The sequence below is a fragment of the Vigna unguiculata genome, chromosome 7, assembly GCF_037176805.1.
Source record: "Vigna unguiculata cultivar grain cowpea cultivar isolate G323 ecotype 2 chromosome 7, ASM3717680v1, whole genome shotgun sequence".
In the NCBI taxonomy this organism is placed as follows: domain Eukaryota; kingdom Viridiplantae; phylum Streptophyta; class Magnoliopsida; order Fabales; family Fabaceae; genus Vigna; species Vigna unguiculata.
Genome location: NC_140798.1, coordinates 1,273,793 through 1,290,478, shown reverse-complemented (window position 1 = coordinate 1,290,478; position 16,686 = coordinate 1,273,793). Strand labels below are relative to the sequence as shown.

The window sequence follows — 16,686 nt, the reverse complement described above, 5'->3', positions numbered from 1 at the left end:
TATTTCTAATTATGTTTATTCTTTTATTTTTTATATCAAGTAATCAAGAGAAGGATCCCTAATCCATATATTAGGGATTGACATCACTTTCAAATCAAAACCTTAAACCAATAGATTTATAAGTTTTCATCCTTATATGATGCTTAACTTTCTCATTCTTAATCAATGTGAAATTTAGAGTCACACTTAGATTTTAAACAATCTTCCCTCACCAACTCATTGGGATCATAGTCAACAAAATTGGCTTTATCCTTGTGATAATTGCTTCATCTGTAATGCATATCTTGTATCCAATGATATCAAACTTCGATATTCGATGACCTTTAATGAAAAGTTGAGTTTTTGCTTAGATGTATTGCACCTTGATTATCACAATACAAAATATATTTTTCTCATAATAATCCTAACTTGTAAGAATTTTTGCTTCCGTAACAACAATATAGTATGCCTGTAACCTATAACAACAATATATTATGCCTATGTAGAAGATAAAGTTACACATTTTTGTAGTTTGGATTGTCATGACACTGCTCCCCTTGCAAAAGTCATCATATAACTAAAAGTAGACTTCCTAGAGTCCATATCTCCTGCCATGTATGCATATGTGTAACCATTCAACATAGCCTTACCACTTCCAAAGCATAAATAAACTCTATAAGTACCTTTGAGATACTTAAGTATCCACTTCACAGCTTGTCAATACTCTTTTCTAAGATTAGCAATGAAACGACTCATAACACCAACCTGAACAATGTATGACCTTGTACACACCATGGCATATATCAAGGTACCAACTGCAGATGAATATGGAGTCTTCAACATTTCTTCTTTCTCATTCTCACTTGTAGGACACTCCTTTAAGCTCAACTTGAAGTGACCTGCATGTGAAATGCAAACAGGCTTAGAATTTTTCATATTAAATCTCTCTAATACCTCTTCAATATATTTTTTGGGATAACCACAATTCTCCATTCTTCCTATCATGAATAATTCTCCATTCTTCCTCTCACGAACAATTCTCATGCAAATGATTTGTTTTGTAGGACCTAAATCCTTCATTGCAAAGGACTTGCTTAACTCTCTTGAAACTTTGAATCTCATTCTTTTCATGACCAACAATCAACATGTCATCGACATAAAGCAAGAGAATGATAAAGATTCCATTAGAAAATTTCTTCGCAAGAACACAATGATCATAAGAAGTTTTATCATACCCGGGATTCATCATGAAGGAATCAATTTTTCTATATCATTGCCTTTGAGCTTGTCTAAGCCCATTCAAGCTATTTTTCAATCTGCAAACACAATTTTCTTTACATTTGACTGCAAAACCTTAAGGTTGTACCATATAGATCTCTTCCTCCTAGTCACCATGAAGGAATGTTGTTTTCACATGTTAGTCAATTTCTAAATTTAAACTAGCTGCAAAGCCAAATACAACTCTGATTGAAGACATTTTAACTACAAGTGAAAATATCTCTTCAAAATCGATTCATTTCTTCTAACTAAAGCCTTTTGCAACCAATCTTGCCTTATACTTTAGCTTGAATTATTTTCCTCTAATTTCAATTTGAAAACCCATTTATTTGTTAGTGCTCTCTTAACCTGGGGTATCTTCACCAATTCAAAAGTATGATTCTCATACAATGGTTTCATCTCCTCTTGCATGACTTTGAATCACTTGTATTTCTTTTCATGCGACATAGTTTCTTCATAACTTTCATACTCTCCCCCATCAGTTAACAACACAAACTCACGAGGGGAATAATAAACATTATTACTTTTACATACAAAAGACCTAGATAAAAATAAATCACAACAATAGTCAAAATAATAAATTATTTTTTTTTCATTCTAACCTCATAATCCAATTAATAAATTACAGCAGAATCAATCCCCATAAGCTTAGCACTCCATTGAATGCATTAATAACATAAAACGAGAAAAAAGTGAGAATTTGAAATTTTGATATATTTTAGTCTCTAAACTTTAAAACTGAATAGATACAACTCTTTTAACCCAATTACATTAAATTTTGACATGTCAAAAGTGTTTCTCAGTTTACATTGAAGTGAAAATGTGTTAAACGATATAAATAAAAATTTGTGAATAAAAATATATCAAAATTTAGACATAAATGAATTTAAATTTCATATCAAAAAATAAAAATATATTTAACCCTACAAAAATTAAGAAGACTTATATTTAACGAGAAGTACGCCAACATTCTAAGAATGCTTATGCTCGTCCCAATGTTGCTTAGGCAGAAGAGGAGCGATTGCATAAAAAAGCATAAAAGACAACCACTTGACCGAAGATGTGTTTATACGAGATTGACAAACGAGTTCAATAATATAATCACCAAAATCCTTAAGGAGAATAACGTGAGATCTAATAGGAGCGATTATATACAAAACATAAGAGAAAGTCACTTGAGATTTAATATAATTTTACTTTAACTAACTTAAATATTATAGTAATATTTTATTTTAAGCAACTTAAATATTTTATAGTAATGTTATATTTTAACCGACTTAAATCTTTTTATAGTGATATTTTGTTTTAATCAACTTAAAAATTTTGTAGTAATATTTTATTTTAACTAACTTAAAATTTTTATAGTAATATTCTATTTTAACAAACTTTAATATTTCGGTGATACTCTATAAAAAAATTATTTATATTCTATTTATTATAATGTTTTATAAAATAAAAAATATTTATTTAACCAACTTTAATAATTTACAGTAATTTCATAGTTTAATCAAATTTATTAAGTTTATTTGATATTTTAAATGTGTTTCTCAGTTATTATTGAAGTGGAAATGTGTTAAACGGTGTATGTAAGGTCCAGTTTTCTGCCTTAGTGTTTTAAGGGCTGCCCTTAACCTAATGGACCTAAAGGCTGGCCCAAGGAGTGAAAACATACCCTAATCTGCCCTAACTGTCCCAGTTTTCCTTCACTTTTAGAAACAGTACACTTCTTGCCTCTGTGAGCAGCCTCAACGTTCTGCTAGGGTTTTGCCGTCAACCCATTCCAAACTAGTTAATCGATCTCTTCTATTCCTCTATTCCACTTACGCGTTTTCAGCTCCTGAATCTACACTTAGATTTGATGTGCTCGATCGGCTGTTGAGTGTCAGAAGTCTCCTTTTTAGCTATGTACAGGTAAGGGAAGCTAGACCTTACCATATTTTCGGTAAAATCTGCTTGTTTGATGAGTATATGATGATTGAACGACCTATGTGTGAATATAATCGGTTGAAAATGCCTGTTGGATTGTGTGGGTATGTGTGGGTGACTGTCACTCGAAAGAACAATGGCGGACATTGGTTTTCTCGCCCAAGCGAGCATGCCTCGCCTAGGCGAGGCTGACAAAGGCTCGCCCAAGTTTCCTGCACGAACGGTCGCCCAGGCGACCTGGCTTCATTTTTGAGCGAGGTGCAATCTCGCTTAGGCGAGAAGGGGCTCGCCTGAGCGAGACCCCGCAGAGGTCACTGTTCCCTAGTCGCGCCCTCGCCTAGGCGAGATGGGACTCGCCTGAGCGAGAGGATCCCACTCGCCTGAGCGAGCCCTGCTTGCTTGAGCGAGGCAGCGGGTAAGTTTGGATGTTATTGTGGAGTGGCTCACTGATGTGTGACTTGTTTATCTGACCCAAATGCTTTACTAGAAGGGTCACGTGATGATGGCATGATTTATATAGGAGTTTGAGATGGAAATGGCATGTTATTTTGTTGGGTATGAATTGGAAAGCATGAGTTGTATGATGGGTTGTGTATACATGATGTTAGTATTTGAGAGAACTTTCTGATTGGTTGGCGAAACATGAACTAAGTGTGGTAGGGCGTAACCCATGACTCTTGTAGTGAGAGATCTTGGTGGCGCCTCATCTGTTGGACGTAATTCCATGGACCCTCTTAATGGGAGCTCCTGGTGGTGTCTCGACAAAAGGACGTAATTCCACGAAAGGTCGTCGTGGTGCCTCAGGGCTAGGGCGTAATTCCACGAAGGCCACGTGGTGGTGTCTCCTGTAAGGGTATAATTCCGTGAAGGCCTCGCGGTGACGCCTCATTGCTAGGACATAATTCCACTGCCACGTGGTGGTGCCTCAGCCACGTATCCAGATAGTCAAGTCTTGGAGTCTCATATATTTTTGATAGCTCTGGTGTGATGCTTGTTATTTATGCTTGGCTTGAAACTATTTGTGAATTGTTATAATATGATATTCCTTTATACTAGCTTACCCTTTTACTTGCTTGTATATTGTGTGTGGTCTTCTCTATTGCGATGATCATCAACCTTGTTGATGTGAGCATATGTGAGAACCCTTGACAGTTGTAATGATGGTAGGAATGCTGCAGCTTGATGGATTTGATGGATGTTGGGCCATTGTGGGGCCCAACATTGAAGGATTTTATTAGTCATGCTTCTCGTTTCCGAACAAGACCTAGTTTAATTACTTGTTTCTTTTAGTGTATTTTTGTTTGGGCCGTGTGGAGCCCTTTCTTTGTAATACGGGTATATCTGACGTATGAAATACTCTTATACCCTAACCCTGTACTCTCTGAATATTCATGTATGTGATGTTTTATTTAATTTGAAGTTATCCAATTTTTGGGACGTTACAGTGTAAATAACTCATATACTATCGTAAAACAAATTTGAAATGTGAAATAAATTTTAAAAGATTTGATTAAAAAGATGACATATTTTTAAAAGTGGGAGACCGAATTAATCTAAAATTTCAAAATAAATTAATTTTAATTTTTATTAAAAATCAAGAGAAAAAAAAATTTAATCTTAAAATAAATATTACACTTATATTGTAAAGCTATTTATATACTATAAATCGAAGTGATCTGTGATTGACGTAAAATCTCACAATTTTATCTTATTCTTTATCAAGTTATTCATCCATTTATTTCTTATTTCTTTTGTCTTTTACTTTATTTGTTTTATGGCTGTAGTACCAACAAATGACTGACAGAATGTTAGGTGTGTTTTCGTATATCACAAAAATTCAAAATTGAAAATCTAAAATTAATTTTATAAAACTATTAAGCTCTAAAGAGTTAATTTTGGAATGTGTTAAAATTCAACATTTATAAAATGTATTCTTAAGAATATATTTTGAAAATAAATTTTCAAAATATTTATCTATAGCTAAAATATACTTTGGCACATAATTTCTGAAGGAATATTAGTTACAAAAAGGAAATACCAAAAGAAGTGCATAAATAAAAAGGAGTGTGTAAGATATAATTACCCAGTAGAAGTCAGTGTTTGCAAGCCCAAAAAGATGAGTAAGGGGCCCACTGAAAAAGAAACGGATTCTTCAAAACGAAATGGAAAAAACATTTTGTAAGTAAAAACAAAAACAAAATCCAAAAGAAGGAAAAGGAAAAGCGTACGTACCATTATGCTTTTAAGAAAGTGCAGTGAAGAGATGAGAGAGAAGGAGAAAGCAAGAAGGACGCTCTTTAACTCAAAAATTGATGGATATTTTAGTATTAAAGAAATGCTATCATTTTTAATTTCTAATTAGAAAAATTATTTTTAATAAATGCTATTACATTAAGATACTACAGAACTTTTTAACAACAAAATTAAGAGAAATTTCAAAGACAACCATACAAATAGTAATTCTTTCTCATTCACTTGTGTGAAGAAACCGTGAATTAACATCATTGATATGAAGTAATTAAGAAGAATGTTTACCAGCATTAATAATATGTGGTTTTAAATATATATCTATTTATTTAGTTTAATGTTAATAAATTAAATTAAGCAACTTTAAGAAGTTTTAAGGTTGGATAAAAACACTACGTTAATTTTACTATTAACTTTATATTTTTTTAAATGAGAACACTACATAAGATTAATTTCAAAATTAATTTTTCTTACGACTATTTGTATGAAAATTATTATCTAAATTTTTTTGAGCCAAAATAAGCACTAAGCATTTTTTAAATTTTCAAGACATTAAATACATTATTTTTCATTTAATATAATATTATAGAGCATTAACCATCACACTAACTTAACTTACAGCCAAAAGAACGTAAAGAAAAAATGAACTACATTAACGGCTAAGTTGACATTTAATTTAAAAAGAAGTTAATTTGGTCGTAACTTTGAAAATGTAGGGTTTTTTTTTCCTTCATTTGGTAATAGACCCTTTGAATTTTGTAAAGAAACAATGAATGGTATTAAAACTAATCAATGAGTGAACCCCAGATTCAAGCTCACTTCACTAGTAATAGTAAGCACTTTTCCTATTTTACACAAACTTTCCCTTTCGTTTCCAAACGTTGGATTCATATTCATTCATTCAATCAATCTAAATCTTAATCAAAATCTACACAATCTAAACATTCTAAATTACAATGTTAATACCTTTTCATAACGTACGATGTGCTGGTGTTCAACCATAACAACCGAGTGTGTCAGAGTGTGAAACGACTCATCCATTGCCGTCGTTTTGATCTTTACGACATTCCTCGCGACTCGGCGAAGTGTAGGGTGTGTAGTACGGAGGTGAAGCACACGGCGTCGAAAACGGCGTCGTTTCGTCCAACAACTGTTCAACCGCGACGGCGACGACGACCTCGTCCACCGCCACGCCTTCACTTACCCACTTCTTTTTGTTACACTCCACAGACGAACCGTTACCGTTACCGTAATCGGACTCAACCTCTTCTCTCTCTTCCTCCTTAATGGTGAAGAGCACCCTAGAGGGACCGTTAAGACAGTGCCACTTCATCACGTGCTGTTCCAGCTCCAGGTCCACGTCATCATCGCTCGGAGAAGACGAGGTAGAACACTGGTGTGAAGCCTCCTGCGGCTCCACGCGCACGCGAGGACGGAGCCTCTGACGCCGCTGCCACAGCACGTACACGATCTCCGCGGCCAGGGCCACCAGAGTAAACGCCGTTACCGCCATTATCGCGGTTCCGAGCTTGCTCAGACCCATCATCGTGAGAGAAAAAGAAAAGCACGACAACGTCGTTCTGCTACTTCCTGCTTTTGTGCGGTCGGTTGTTGCTCTTGGGTCTTTGTCGTTTCGTTGCAAAAGCCAAAAGGGTGTAATGGGAAATGAAGGTTTTGGGCGAAAAACTCATCAAAAAAAAAAAAAAAAATAGAGAAAAGCGAAGTTTGATAGATAGGTGGTCTCTGTGTGTTGGGTTTGCAGGTTAGGTTTAAAGGTGGCAGATAGATAGTTGGACAGAAAACGATGTCTTTTCCTAGGAAATGTGGGTGTTATTATTGCACTGTGACCTTTAAATATTTCTTTACAAACTTTTAATTTAATGTACTAAATAAAGGAATTTTTAAAACATCTTAAGAAGTTAGTATCAAAAGGGACGGTGGATTTAGTTTTCTTAAGTAAAGTTTTATATTTAAAATTTTGTTAATAAAAAATAGGTATAATTATCGATTTGATCTCAATTTTTTTAGTTTGGTCAATTTGGTTTTTGAATGTTTGTAAGGTTTAATTTTGTATTTTTATTTTTTAAAATTGATCAATTTAGTACCTCTCAATATATTTTTAACTCACGTTGTTTGTATAGTGGTGAACGGTCACTGTGCAATAAATTAAAAAAAAAAAACTAAAATGATGTTAATTACGTCCAACAAACAAACCAACCTAATTAACAATTTCACTCACATTTCTATTACACAGTGACAATTCACCATTGTACAAACGACGACGACGGTAACTGAAATATAACGAAAGATATTAGATTGAACTACTTTAAAAAATAAGGATATCAAATTGTGTCTTTCAAAAATTCAGGGACTAAATTGAACATTCTAAAATTTCAAAGACCAAATTAAATTAACTCAAAAAATTGAGAGACTAAATCAATAATTATAAAAAGAATATATAATCTAAAGAAGAGATTTCATTAGAGATACTCTCGTTCAAAATTAGTTACCATCGATAAATATTTGTATTAATAATACGATTTAAAATTGTAGATGCTCTTTTAATCTGCAATATTTCAGTTAAAAACTAATTCTTCACGCAGTGAGATGTGTTTAAAGATTTATGTTACTTATGCTTTTCGGTTGGAGGTTTAAAACCTAGTTTAGAGGGTATATTTCAACTTCATAACATGCAGTGTTTAGTTACTCTCAAAAATATATTTGTATCTGCTCTTAAAATAAAGAAAAGTACGTTTGCATCTCAAAAATTTATTTGGAAATTTAATTAGGCAGAAATGAGTTTTAAGTTGCTTTTAGAACTTCAAACTTAATTTTAATTTAAAACTTAAATTTAAGCTGCTTTTTTATTTGGTTGTGTAAAATATGTTCTCCTATATTTTTTAATGCGATCTGATATCATTTTTAGTTAAAAAAAAAAACTCATTTTTCTTGACTATTATCCTTATACAAGTGATAAATAAAACTGAAGGATAAAGTAACAAAATTGTGAGAATTCGATTATACAAAACTAAAATGTTATTTGATATGGTTTTAAAACAAATTAAAAAATAATTCTAAATTTAATACATAATATGTTTATATCGTAATTTAATAAACAAATTCTCAATATATATTGATAAAATAATATTATTTATAATTTAAAAAACGTTATTTCTAAAAAATAAATAGACCCATAAATCCACACGTTGTTGCAGTTTAATTTTATTGAAATTACGAATTACAGAAATCGAAAAAAAAATTACAATTTTAATTTAGGTCACTATCCTTTTAATTCATCACATTTTATGAGTTATTTTGATTAACACATCAAATTAAATCTATTTTACAAACAAGACACTTAACCACACCTTCTCATTAGTTATATTTATAAGAAAAAAAAAGAATTTCTCATATTTTATGATTTTATTATGATACACTCTCATAGTTAAACTTTTATTAAAAATAAAAGAAAAATAGAGTAGCATATAATGAACTTTTTATGATTATACTCGTCTTGAAAACTTTCAATAAGTAAAATATGAAATTGTTGCATTACTAGCACTTCTCTCTCGACGATAAATAGTGTTCTCGTTAATATATTTCTCAATATATAAAAAATGTAAAAGAAAAGTAACCGTTAGTAATGCTTTACCCAAAAAAAAAAAAAAAAAAAAACTGAAGTTGGTGATTGATGATAATGACCCATAACAGTATCTCAAAGTTCTGCTTTTGGAGCATGCTCTGTGGTGAATCCTGGTGACCAATTATTCTATGCTTTGCTAAACATTTATGAAAAAGAAAAACAATTAACAGAGGTTCACTATTTTTCATAACTATGTTTTCTCTTTAATGATGATGAATACTCACTAAAAAAACTGCATACTTCTACAATTTTAAATTTGTCTGAATAAATATTTTTACAAGAATGTTGGAAGTCCATTAATAATTTTATAATATATAATTGAGGTACGAATTTAGACTTAACGAACTTTAAAAAAAAAAAAATAAAAGACACCGTGGATTATTCTCCACCAAATAGATTAGACATTAAATGAGTATAAAATGGTCTATTTGTCATATTTCCCATAAGAAAAGAAAGAAGGACGATTTGGTAAGAAAGTTAGTGGCTCAATATTCCCTATTTTTTTTTCCTTTGTTTAAAAATTATTAGGAAGTTTGTATAACTTAGTCATTTTGTTTCTATTTTTATTTTTTATTTTGTGTATCTTGTATCAGTGCTATTCACTGTAGTTATTAAACGTTCAAGAATACATAAATCATTTAGTTTTATCTCCCTTCTCTTTCTCTAATGTGTTCTGATTGGGTGAGTGTAAGAAAATTATGTGTGTTATTATGGCTACCTAATATTAAATTGATATCAATGCTATTGTCAGCCTAAGAAAGAATGTGTAGGAATAACAAAACAGAAAGAAATAAATATAATAAGTGAGGAACAAGATAATTATTATAGCTATATAAGAGTAAGACGTTGGGAAGAGTTGATAACTATCTATTTAAAATACTATATAGTATAATATAGAAGAGTTTCTTTAAGTTTTAAAGATATGATTTTTTATGGTAGATTATATTTCAATGTGAATGTGAGTAATGTAATTTATGTCGCACTTAAACTTGAATCTAATTTTTTTTTATTTACATTAGATAATAACGAATCGTGTGTAATATATGTAAAAGAAGGGAAAAACACATGCAAAATTTACAGTCATATAAATTGACATTATCACCAGTGCAGGAAGGACTTTTGGCCTCGGTTATTTTTGTCATTTTGCCTCGGTTTTAGACCCGAGGCATATTGAGATGAGACCAAAAGGAGGAACCTTTGGTCGGTTGCAAAGGACCAGAGCTATAGAGGGACTTTTTTGCTTCGGGTATATGAGAACCGAAGCCATCTTCACACATCAACTACGCCACCAGCCACCGCGCCACCAACCTGAAACAACGCACAGAACAACAGCGTCACCGGCGCGTAGTCCACCATGGAGAGTCTCAATGCCATCAGCGGAGGTCGCAGCGGGGGCACCCGCGGCTGAGAAGGCTTTACCCTCGATTTGGTGAGTGGCGGCGGAGGCTTCGTCAGATGAGAGAGTGTCGTAGCGTTTGGAGAGTATGGAGGGGAACCGGCAGCGACACATCCTTCTCTTCCTTCTTCGCCGCTTTCTCCTCCGTGTCAAAAGTTCCAAGCCAAACCCTAGCTCTGTTCTTCTTCGGATCCCTTATCTCCGTCGCGAACTTCCCCCATGGCCTGCGCCTCACACCTCGGTAATGCTTCCACGCCGGTGGTTGGTGGACATGACGCGCCACCGCAGCAGTTGCGTCCTCACTACGGAAAACAATGTTCTCGAGGAAGAGAAAGAGCACCCACACGTGAACCAGATGAGAAAAATTTGGGTTGGCAACAACAGAGAGAGAGAGGAAAGAGTTGCAGAGGCGCGAAGAAGAATAAGGGGGTTCGCGAAATTGAAACCCTAAATAAACCCTATGGCTTCGGTTCCTTTAACAACCGAAGCCATATACCCCTTTTTGGCTTCGGGTCTTCTTGGACCGAGGCATATAATTCTCTTTGGCACCAGTTTTGGGCGAACCAAGGCCTATAACTCTCTTTGGCTTCGAGTGTTAGCTGAACCGAGGCATAAAACTTGGCTGGAATTGCAAAAATGCCACCGCGCCGTTATATGCTTTGGTTCCTGGCCAACCGAGGCATATAAGGCGAGGTAAAAAGAAAAGTATGCACTAGTGTATGTTCGACTTGGTCAGATAAGTGATCGAGGTCTCCGAAATCAACTGCGATATCAATTTGAAAAATAAAAATGAAAATTTAGAGTACTCACCTCAATAAAGACCATTAACACACAATGCAACTGGATAGAGATGTCAACCACACCAAACTACTTAGAGATAGAAGAAAAACTCACTTTGGGTCACTGATGTATTCAGGAATGCACTAGTCGCAACCATCGTTGAAGAAGAGAACAAAAAATGTCAATATTTTTTAGAATAAGTAAGAAAGAAGAACATTTTTTAGTAGAGATACAAGAAGATCTACATCAAACACCGAATGATCTTACATAAATTTCAAAATTTACATCGGATGGCATTATTCTCTCTGATGCAAAATTTGAAATTTGGATCCCATGTAGAAAATATGTTCATGAGTTACTTGTTGTAAATATTCTTAATAACATGTGTTCGACTTGCTAATCGGGAAACAAACACAAAGACTAATTTTCTATAGAAAATATTTCATTATCTTTATTGATGATTTTGGTAGAAAATCATAGATGTATTTCTTATAGTAGAAAATCATAAGTTTGTGATGCCTTTCAAATATTCAAAGTGTTTGCCGAAAAATAAAGTGGTTATAAAATTACGACTTCAATAATAGATAGATGACAATAATACATAAGTTCTACAAACTTCTTTGAGCAACATGAAATCTATCATCATTTAACAATTAGATATACTCCTCCACAAAATGGGTTAGAAAAAAAAAAATCAAACAACCATGGACATGGTGAGATGTATCTTGAAAGTTAAATAAATGTTAGATAATTCTGGATATAAGTTGTTGCTACTATTTTGTATATACATTGAAAATGTGTCCAACTAAAGTGTTCAAGATAAGATGCTTGAAGAATCTTCGAGTGAAAGGAGACCATCAGTTCGACATCTCAAAGCTTTTGGGTGCATATCTTATGCCTATTTTCCAAATTTACTGAAAAAAAAACTTGGTGAAGGAGATGAGTATATGTTCATTGGATCATACAAAAGTTTCAAAAGAGACTACTAGCCATAGCCAAAGTGGAGGATTAGTGGTGTTATTCAATTTCTTGCTCATTCAATTTTTCATAAGTTATATACACTGATTTTTCAATAAACTACTTTATGCTTCTTTTCCTTTCCTTTTAAATCTTTTTGGAATTTTTGACAGTATGCTTCATGTATGAGTTTATATCTCTTTTTCTGATCTATGTAGAGCTATGAATGTGTGACAAAGGTTATGACCTAACAACCAAAAACTTAATATTATTAACACCATTACAACAAAATTAAATAAGTTCAATCCCAATCACCATTGTGAGAGAGGAAAAAACACCACACACCAACGTGAAAGTGACAACAATGACAACAACAGGAAATGAAAGAAGACATACCAAAGTCAATAATACGATGAGAAGAAGAAAGTTTTGTTCGCAAAATTACTAGTTTCGCGAGGATAGAAAGTTTAAAGGAATTATACGTTTATTGTACTATATATTTAATGTAGAAAATAAAAATATTTGTCGATTTTAATGTGAAATGACATTCATAACTTTTAAAAAGTTAAAAGTTATTATTATCTTTATTTCTATATTAGCTTTCAAACCGACAATGAAGATTATGTCAAATTTTTTTTTTGATAAGGTTAACTTTCTCATTTTCATAGATCACAAAAAATAAACTAGTTTAATGAGTCAAAATTTTATTTATTGTAAATAATGCTTTTAATATAAATGTCTCTCGTACTTGAAAGGACCTAATCACATTGATAATATCCTCTTTATCAAATAAAGTAAAATACTATTGCAAGTAATAATAATTTTGTTCTCTCTAAGATATATTGAAAAAAAAAAATTAATTAAAAGATAAAATGATAATAATGGTAACTAAATTAAACAATGTTTATATTTGCCCCTTTGATTCATTTTATTCTTTGTAGTTATTTTTGACTTGTTTGAGTCCTAATATTTATTCGAGTCAATATTATCTTTTTCATTGTTTAGGTTTTTATGTTTATTTATCTTCACGACATAGTAAAATTGTGTCACCGAAGAAGAAGAAGTTGAAGATGAAAAAGAGAGTTTGAAATCGTGTAATAAACTCTTAACAATATTAACATTGATTTCATCAAAAGATCCATTAAGTTTAAAGAATATAAAAACTTAATTATGCTAAAAATGTTACAGAAACAAAAATGAAAAGTTAAATATAAAGAGTAAATTATTAATTAAACATTTTATTACAGATGTAATATTTTTCAAATAATGTTAATATCAATTTGATGAAAATATCATCTTAATTTTATTTAATATTGATAATTGAATAAAAACTACATAAATACCAAAACAAATAAAAAATCTAAATATAAAAATTAAATTACTAATTAAACCTAAAAAAATAATAACAGTAAGATAAAAATTTCAGATAAAAGTTATTAGGAAACATCTGAATTGAATCACTCAAACCGTACCGTGGACAAATAAAATCTCAACAACACTAGTAGAAATAGGCTATACATGTTCTTTCCCAAAACATAGTAAGAATGGTTAGAAAATGATTACTTAAATAATACTAATAATAATATAAATATGAAATAATATAATAATATAATAATAATTATTAAATCAATAATAATACTAAGACAATATATAAAATAATTAATATTAATCAGAGATCAACAATTATAATAACAATAATAAATAAAAGATAAATGTAAGGAGTAGAAATATTTTGGGTTGAGACACGCATAGCGCTATCCTTAGAGAGAAAACGCTCCTATTGCACAGGGCTAAACAAATACACACTCATATGTGTTTCAAATCATATTCGTTTCTCTCCCAAGATACAACAACCCGTCAGATCGATCGAGTGTAGCGAAGGATCTTCGAACCTTATGAACACCATTGTCTTAAAGATAATATAGAGAAGAAAAGAAAAACATTTCAGAGAAAAACTCTAGTGTTTGTTGTCTTTGTTATTGTTGTTGTGTTGTGTCTTTCCTCATGCACCTAGGTGGTATTTATAGATAGAAAATGGAGACAAAGAAGTAAATAGTAATAAGAATATAGTCGTTAGCCATAAAAACCATTAACCCATAAATTAAAGGTCTATAAAAACATGAGTCGGTCCTAACCTAAATTTGGCCAAATTCAGTCGAGTTGGTCATGACCAAAATTTGGTCGAGTTAGCACTAGTCCAAATTTAGCCGTATTCGGTCAAGTAAGTCCCGAATGAAATTTGACTATATTCAACTTAGTCGGCTGTGATCAAAAATTGGTCATGTTCAGTCAAGTCAGTCCCGACCGACGAATTTAGTGGAGTCAACCTGACTGATCAGGCCCTGGCCCAAATGTGGCCATATTTGGCCAAGTCGACTCTGGCCAAAATTAGGTCGTATTAGGCAAAATCGGTCCTGGCCGAAATTCATTCGAATCCAGTCAAGTCGATCTCGACTGAAATTTTGTCGAGTCGACCTTAGCCCAAATTTGGTCACGTCGTCCCCGACCGAAATTTGTTCGAAAGTCATCCAAGTTCATCTCATGTTGAAATTTGGCCTCAACAAAAAATCTGCCAAATTTTATGGTGTTATCCTTATCAAAAATCTAATCCACATCCATTTTGGATCCAAATAATGGATGTGGATCCAAATTTATGTCCATAGGGTTGATACCAAAGAATTTGACAGATTTGTCCGAATACTTCCAAATTTTGTCCAGGACTAACTGGGTCAAATCTCGATCGGGATCGACTTGACATAATTTGGCATAATTCGGCCAAATTTTGTATAGGGTCACGCCAACTCAATCAAATACGACTAAATTTGGGCTAGTCCGTCTCAACCTTTAGCCTAACCTAACAAAAAATATAAAGTGAAAATTTGGAATGGATATTTTGGATTATCCATTTTGAAAATCTAGATTTCGAGAATGAATATCCAATCCATAAAATGTAGACTAGATTGATATTTAGATCCAATAAAATTGATTTTAAATGAACTGTATTTTTAATAGAATGGATATTAAATGGATTGGATCATAGGAAAAATGGATTGGATCATACAAATTAGATTTTTTGCCCATCCTTTGTACCACCTACAAGAACAAATAATATCTAACCTAAATAGGAAAATGATTTTTAACAATTAAATTTGAACACTTTTTTTATAACCTAATGTCACATTTTTTAAGTGGTTTCCAATTTTTTATTTTTTTATTTTTTATATTCTAAAATTATTTAAAAAATAATCGCTCATATTGAAAAAAAATGTTGTTAAAATTTAATTATCAAAATAAAATTGCCCATATAAATATTACCTTCCAAGATGTTAAATCCAGTCACGTAACAATTAGAAAGAAAAGATCTTTCAAGTTATATAATTTAAAGTAAAAAAAAAATCCAAATTGTACAATTTAGAAGTAAAAAAAGTTCCCAGATCACACAATTTGAACATTCGTTTTTTTCATGCACAAAACAAAGTGATAACTTTTATATTTATGGAAATACAAAAAAAAAAATTACAAAAATGCAAAAATAAATTCACCTAAAAATACCAAAATATTGAAAACACCCAATTTCTATTTTTTCTTAATTAATTTTGGGCCAGGAACTGTAAGTAATGTTGTATGGGCTGTTTCTTCCTAAATCCTGTCTAAGGGAATTTCCTCCAACACCTCCTTCTGCACCTCCAAATTTTTTTAAAACCCAAATATACCCTTTAGCCATTTGAGAAAGAAAAAAGAACACAAATCATACACCAAATTTACTAGCGTAAGTCGACTTTTCATAAAAGTTGTTTTCGAAAGTCGATATGTGATAAAGAATTTGGACTCAAAAAATATATAATGGAAGTTAACTTCCAAAAAAGTAAAACATTTATATATATATATATATATATATATATATATATATATATAATTTTTTTTATTTTTTTAAATTGAAATTTATTTTTTTAATTATGTTTAATTTTTACTTTTATTAAGTTTTTAAAAAATTATATTATAGTAAATTTAAATTTAAAAATATATAATAAAAAAATAAAGAAAATATAATTAAAACTAAAAATTTAAATTTTAAATATAATTAAAAAAATAAAATAAAATAAAAAATAATATATATACATATATTAATTATATAAATAAAATAATTATAAAAATACTTATAAAATAAATAAAATTAAAAAATAATTTAAATTAAAATAATAACTTTAAATTTAAAAAAAAGTATATATATATATATATATATATATATATATTTTTTTTTTTTTTTTCATTTCTTTGAAATTTAAAATTTGCTTTTTTTTAATTATATTTAATTTTTATTTTTATTAATTTTTTAAAAGATTTTATTAAAATAAACTTGAATTTAAAAATATAAGAAATATATATTAATAAAGAAAATATAATTAAAATTAAATATTTAAATTTCAAAAAAAATTAAAAAATTCAAGTAAAGTAAAAAATAATATACACATTAATTATA

General features: G+C 31.0%; 1 protein-coding gene across 3 annotated transcripts; it reads right to left on the bottom strand.

Annotated features, from left to right (window-relative positions):
* Positions 1 to 418: 418 nt before the first annotated feature.
* LOC114192334 (uncharacterized) lies at positions 419 to 7,207 on the bottom strand. 3 transcript variants are annotated; one of them, XR_014996635.1, is made up of 3 exons: positions 6,397 to 7,207; positions 5,267 to 5,315; positions 419 to 878 (listed from the first exon to the last, which is right to left on the bottom strand). XR_014996635.1 is itself a non-coding variant. In XM_028082026.2 (1 exon), exon 1 carries the CDS (start codon positions 6,974 to 6,976, stop codon positions 6,464 to 6,466), a length of 513 nt encoding a protein of 170 aa, XP_027937827.1. In that variant the 5' UTR covers positions 6,977 to 7,206; the 3' UTR covers positions 6,185 to 6,463. The 3 variants fall into 3 exon arrangements, 1 of the variants encoding a protein (XP_027937827.1); XR_014996634.1 differs by lacking the exon at positions 419 to 878 and having other exon boundaries at positions 5,249 to 5,333; XM_028082026.2 differs by lacking the exons at positions 419 to 878; positions 5,267 to 5,315 and having other exon boundaries at positions 6,185 to 7,206.
* Positions 7,208 to 16,686: the final 9,479 nt, after the last annotated feature.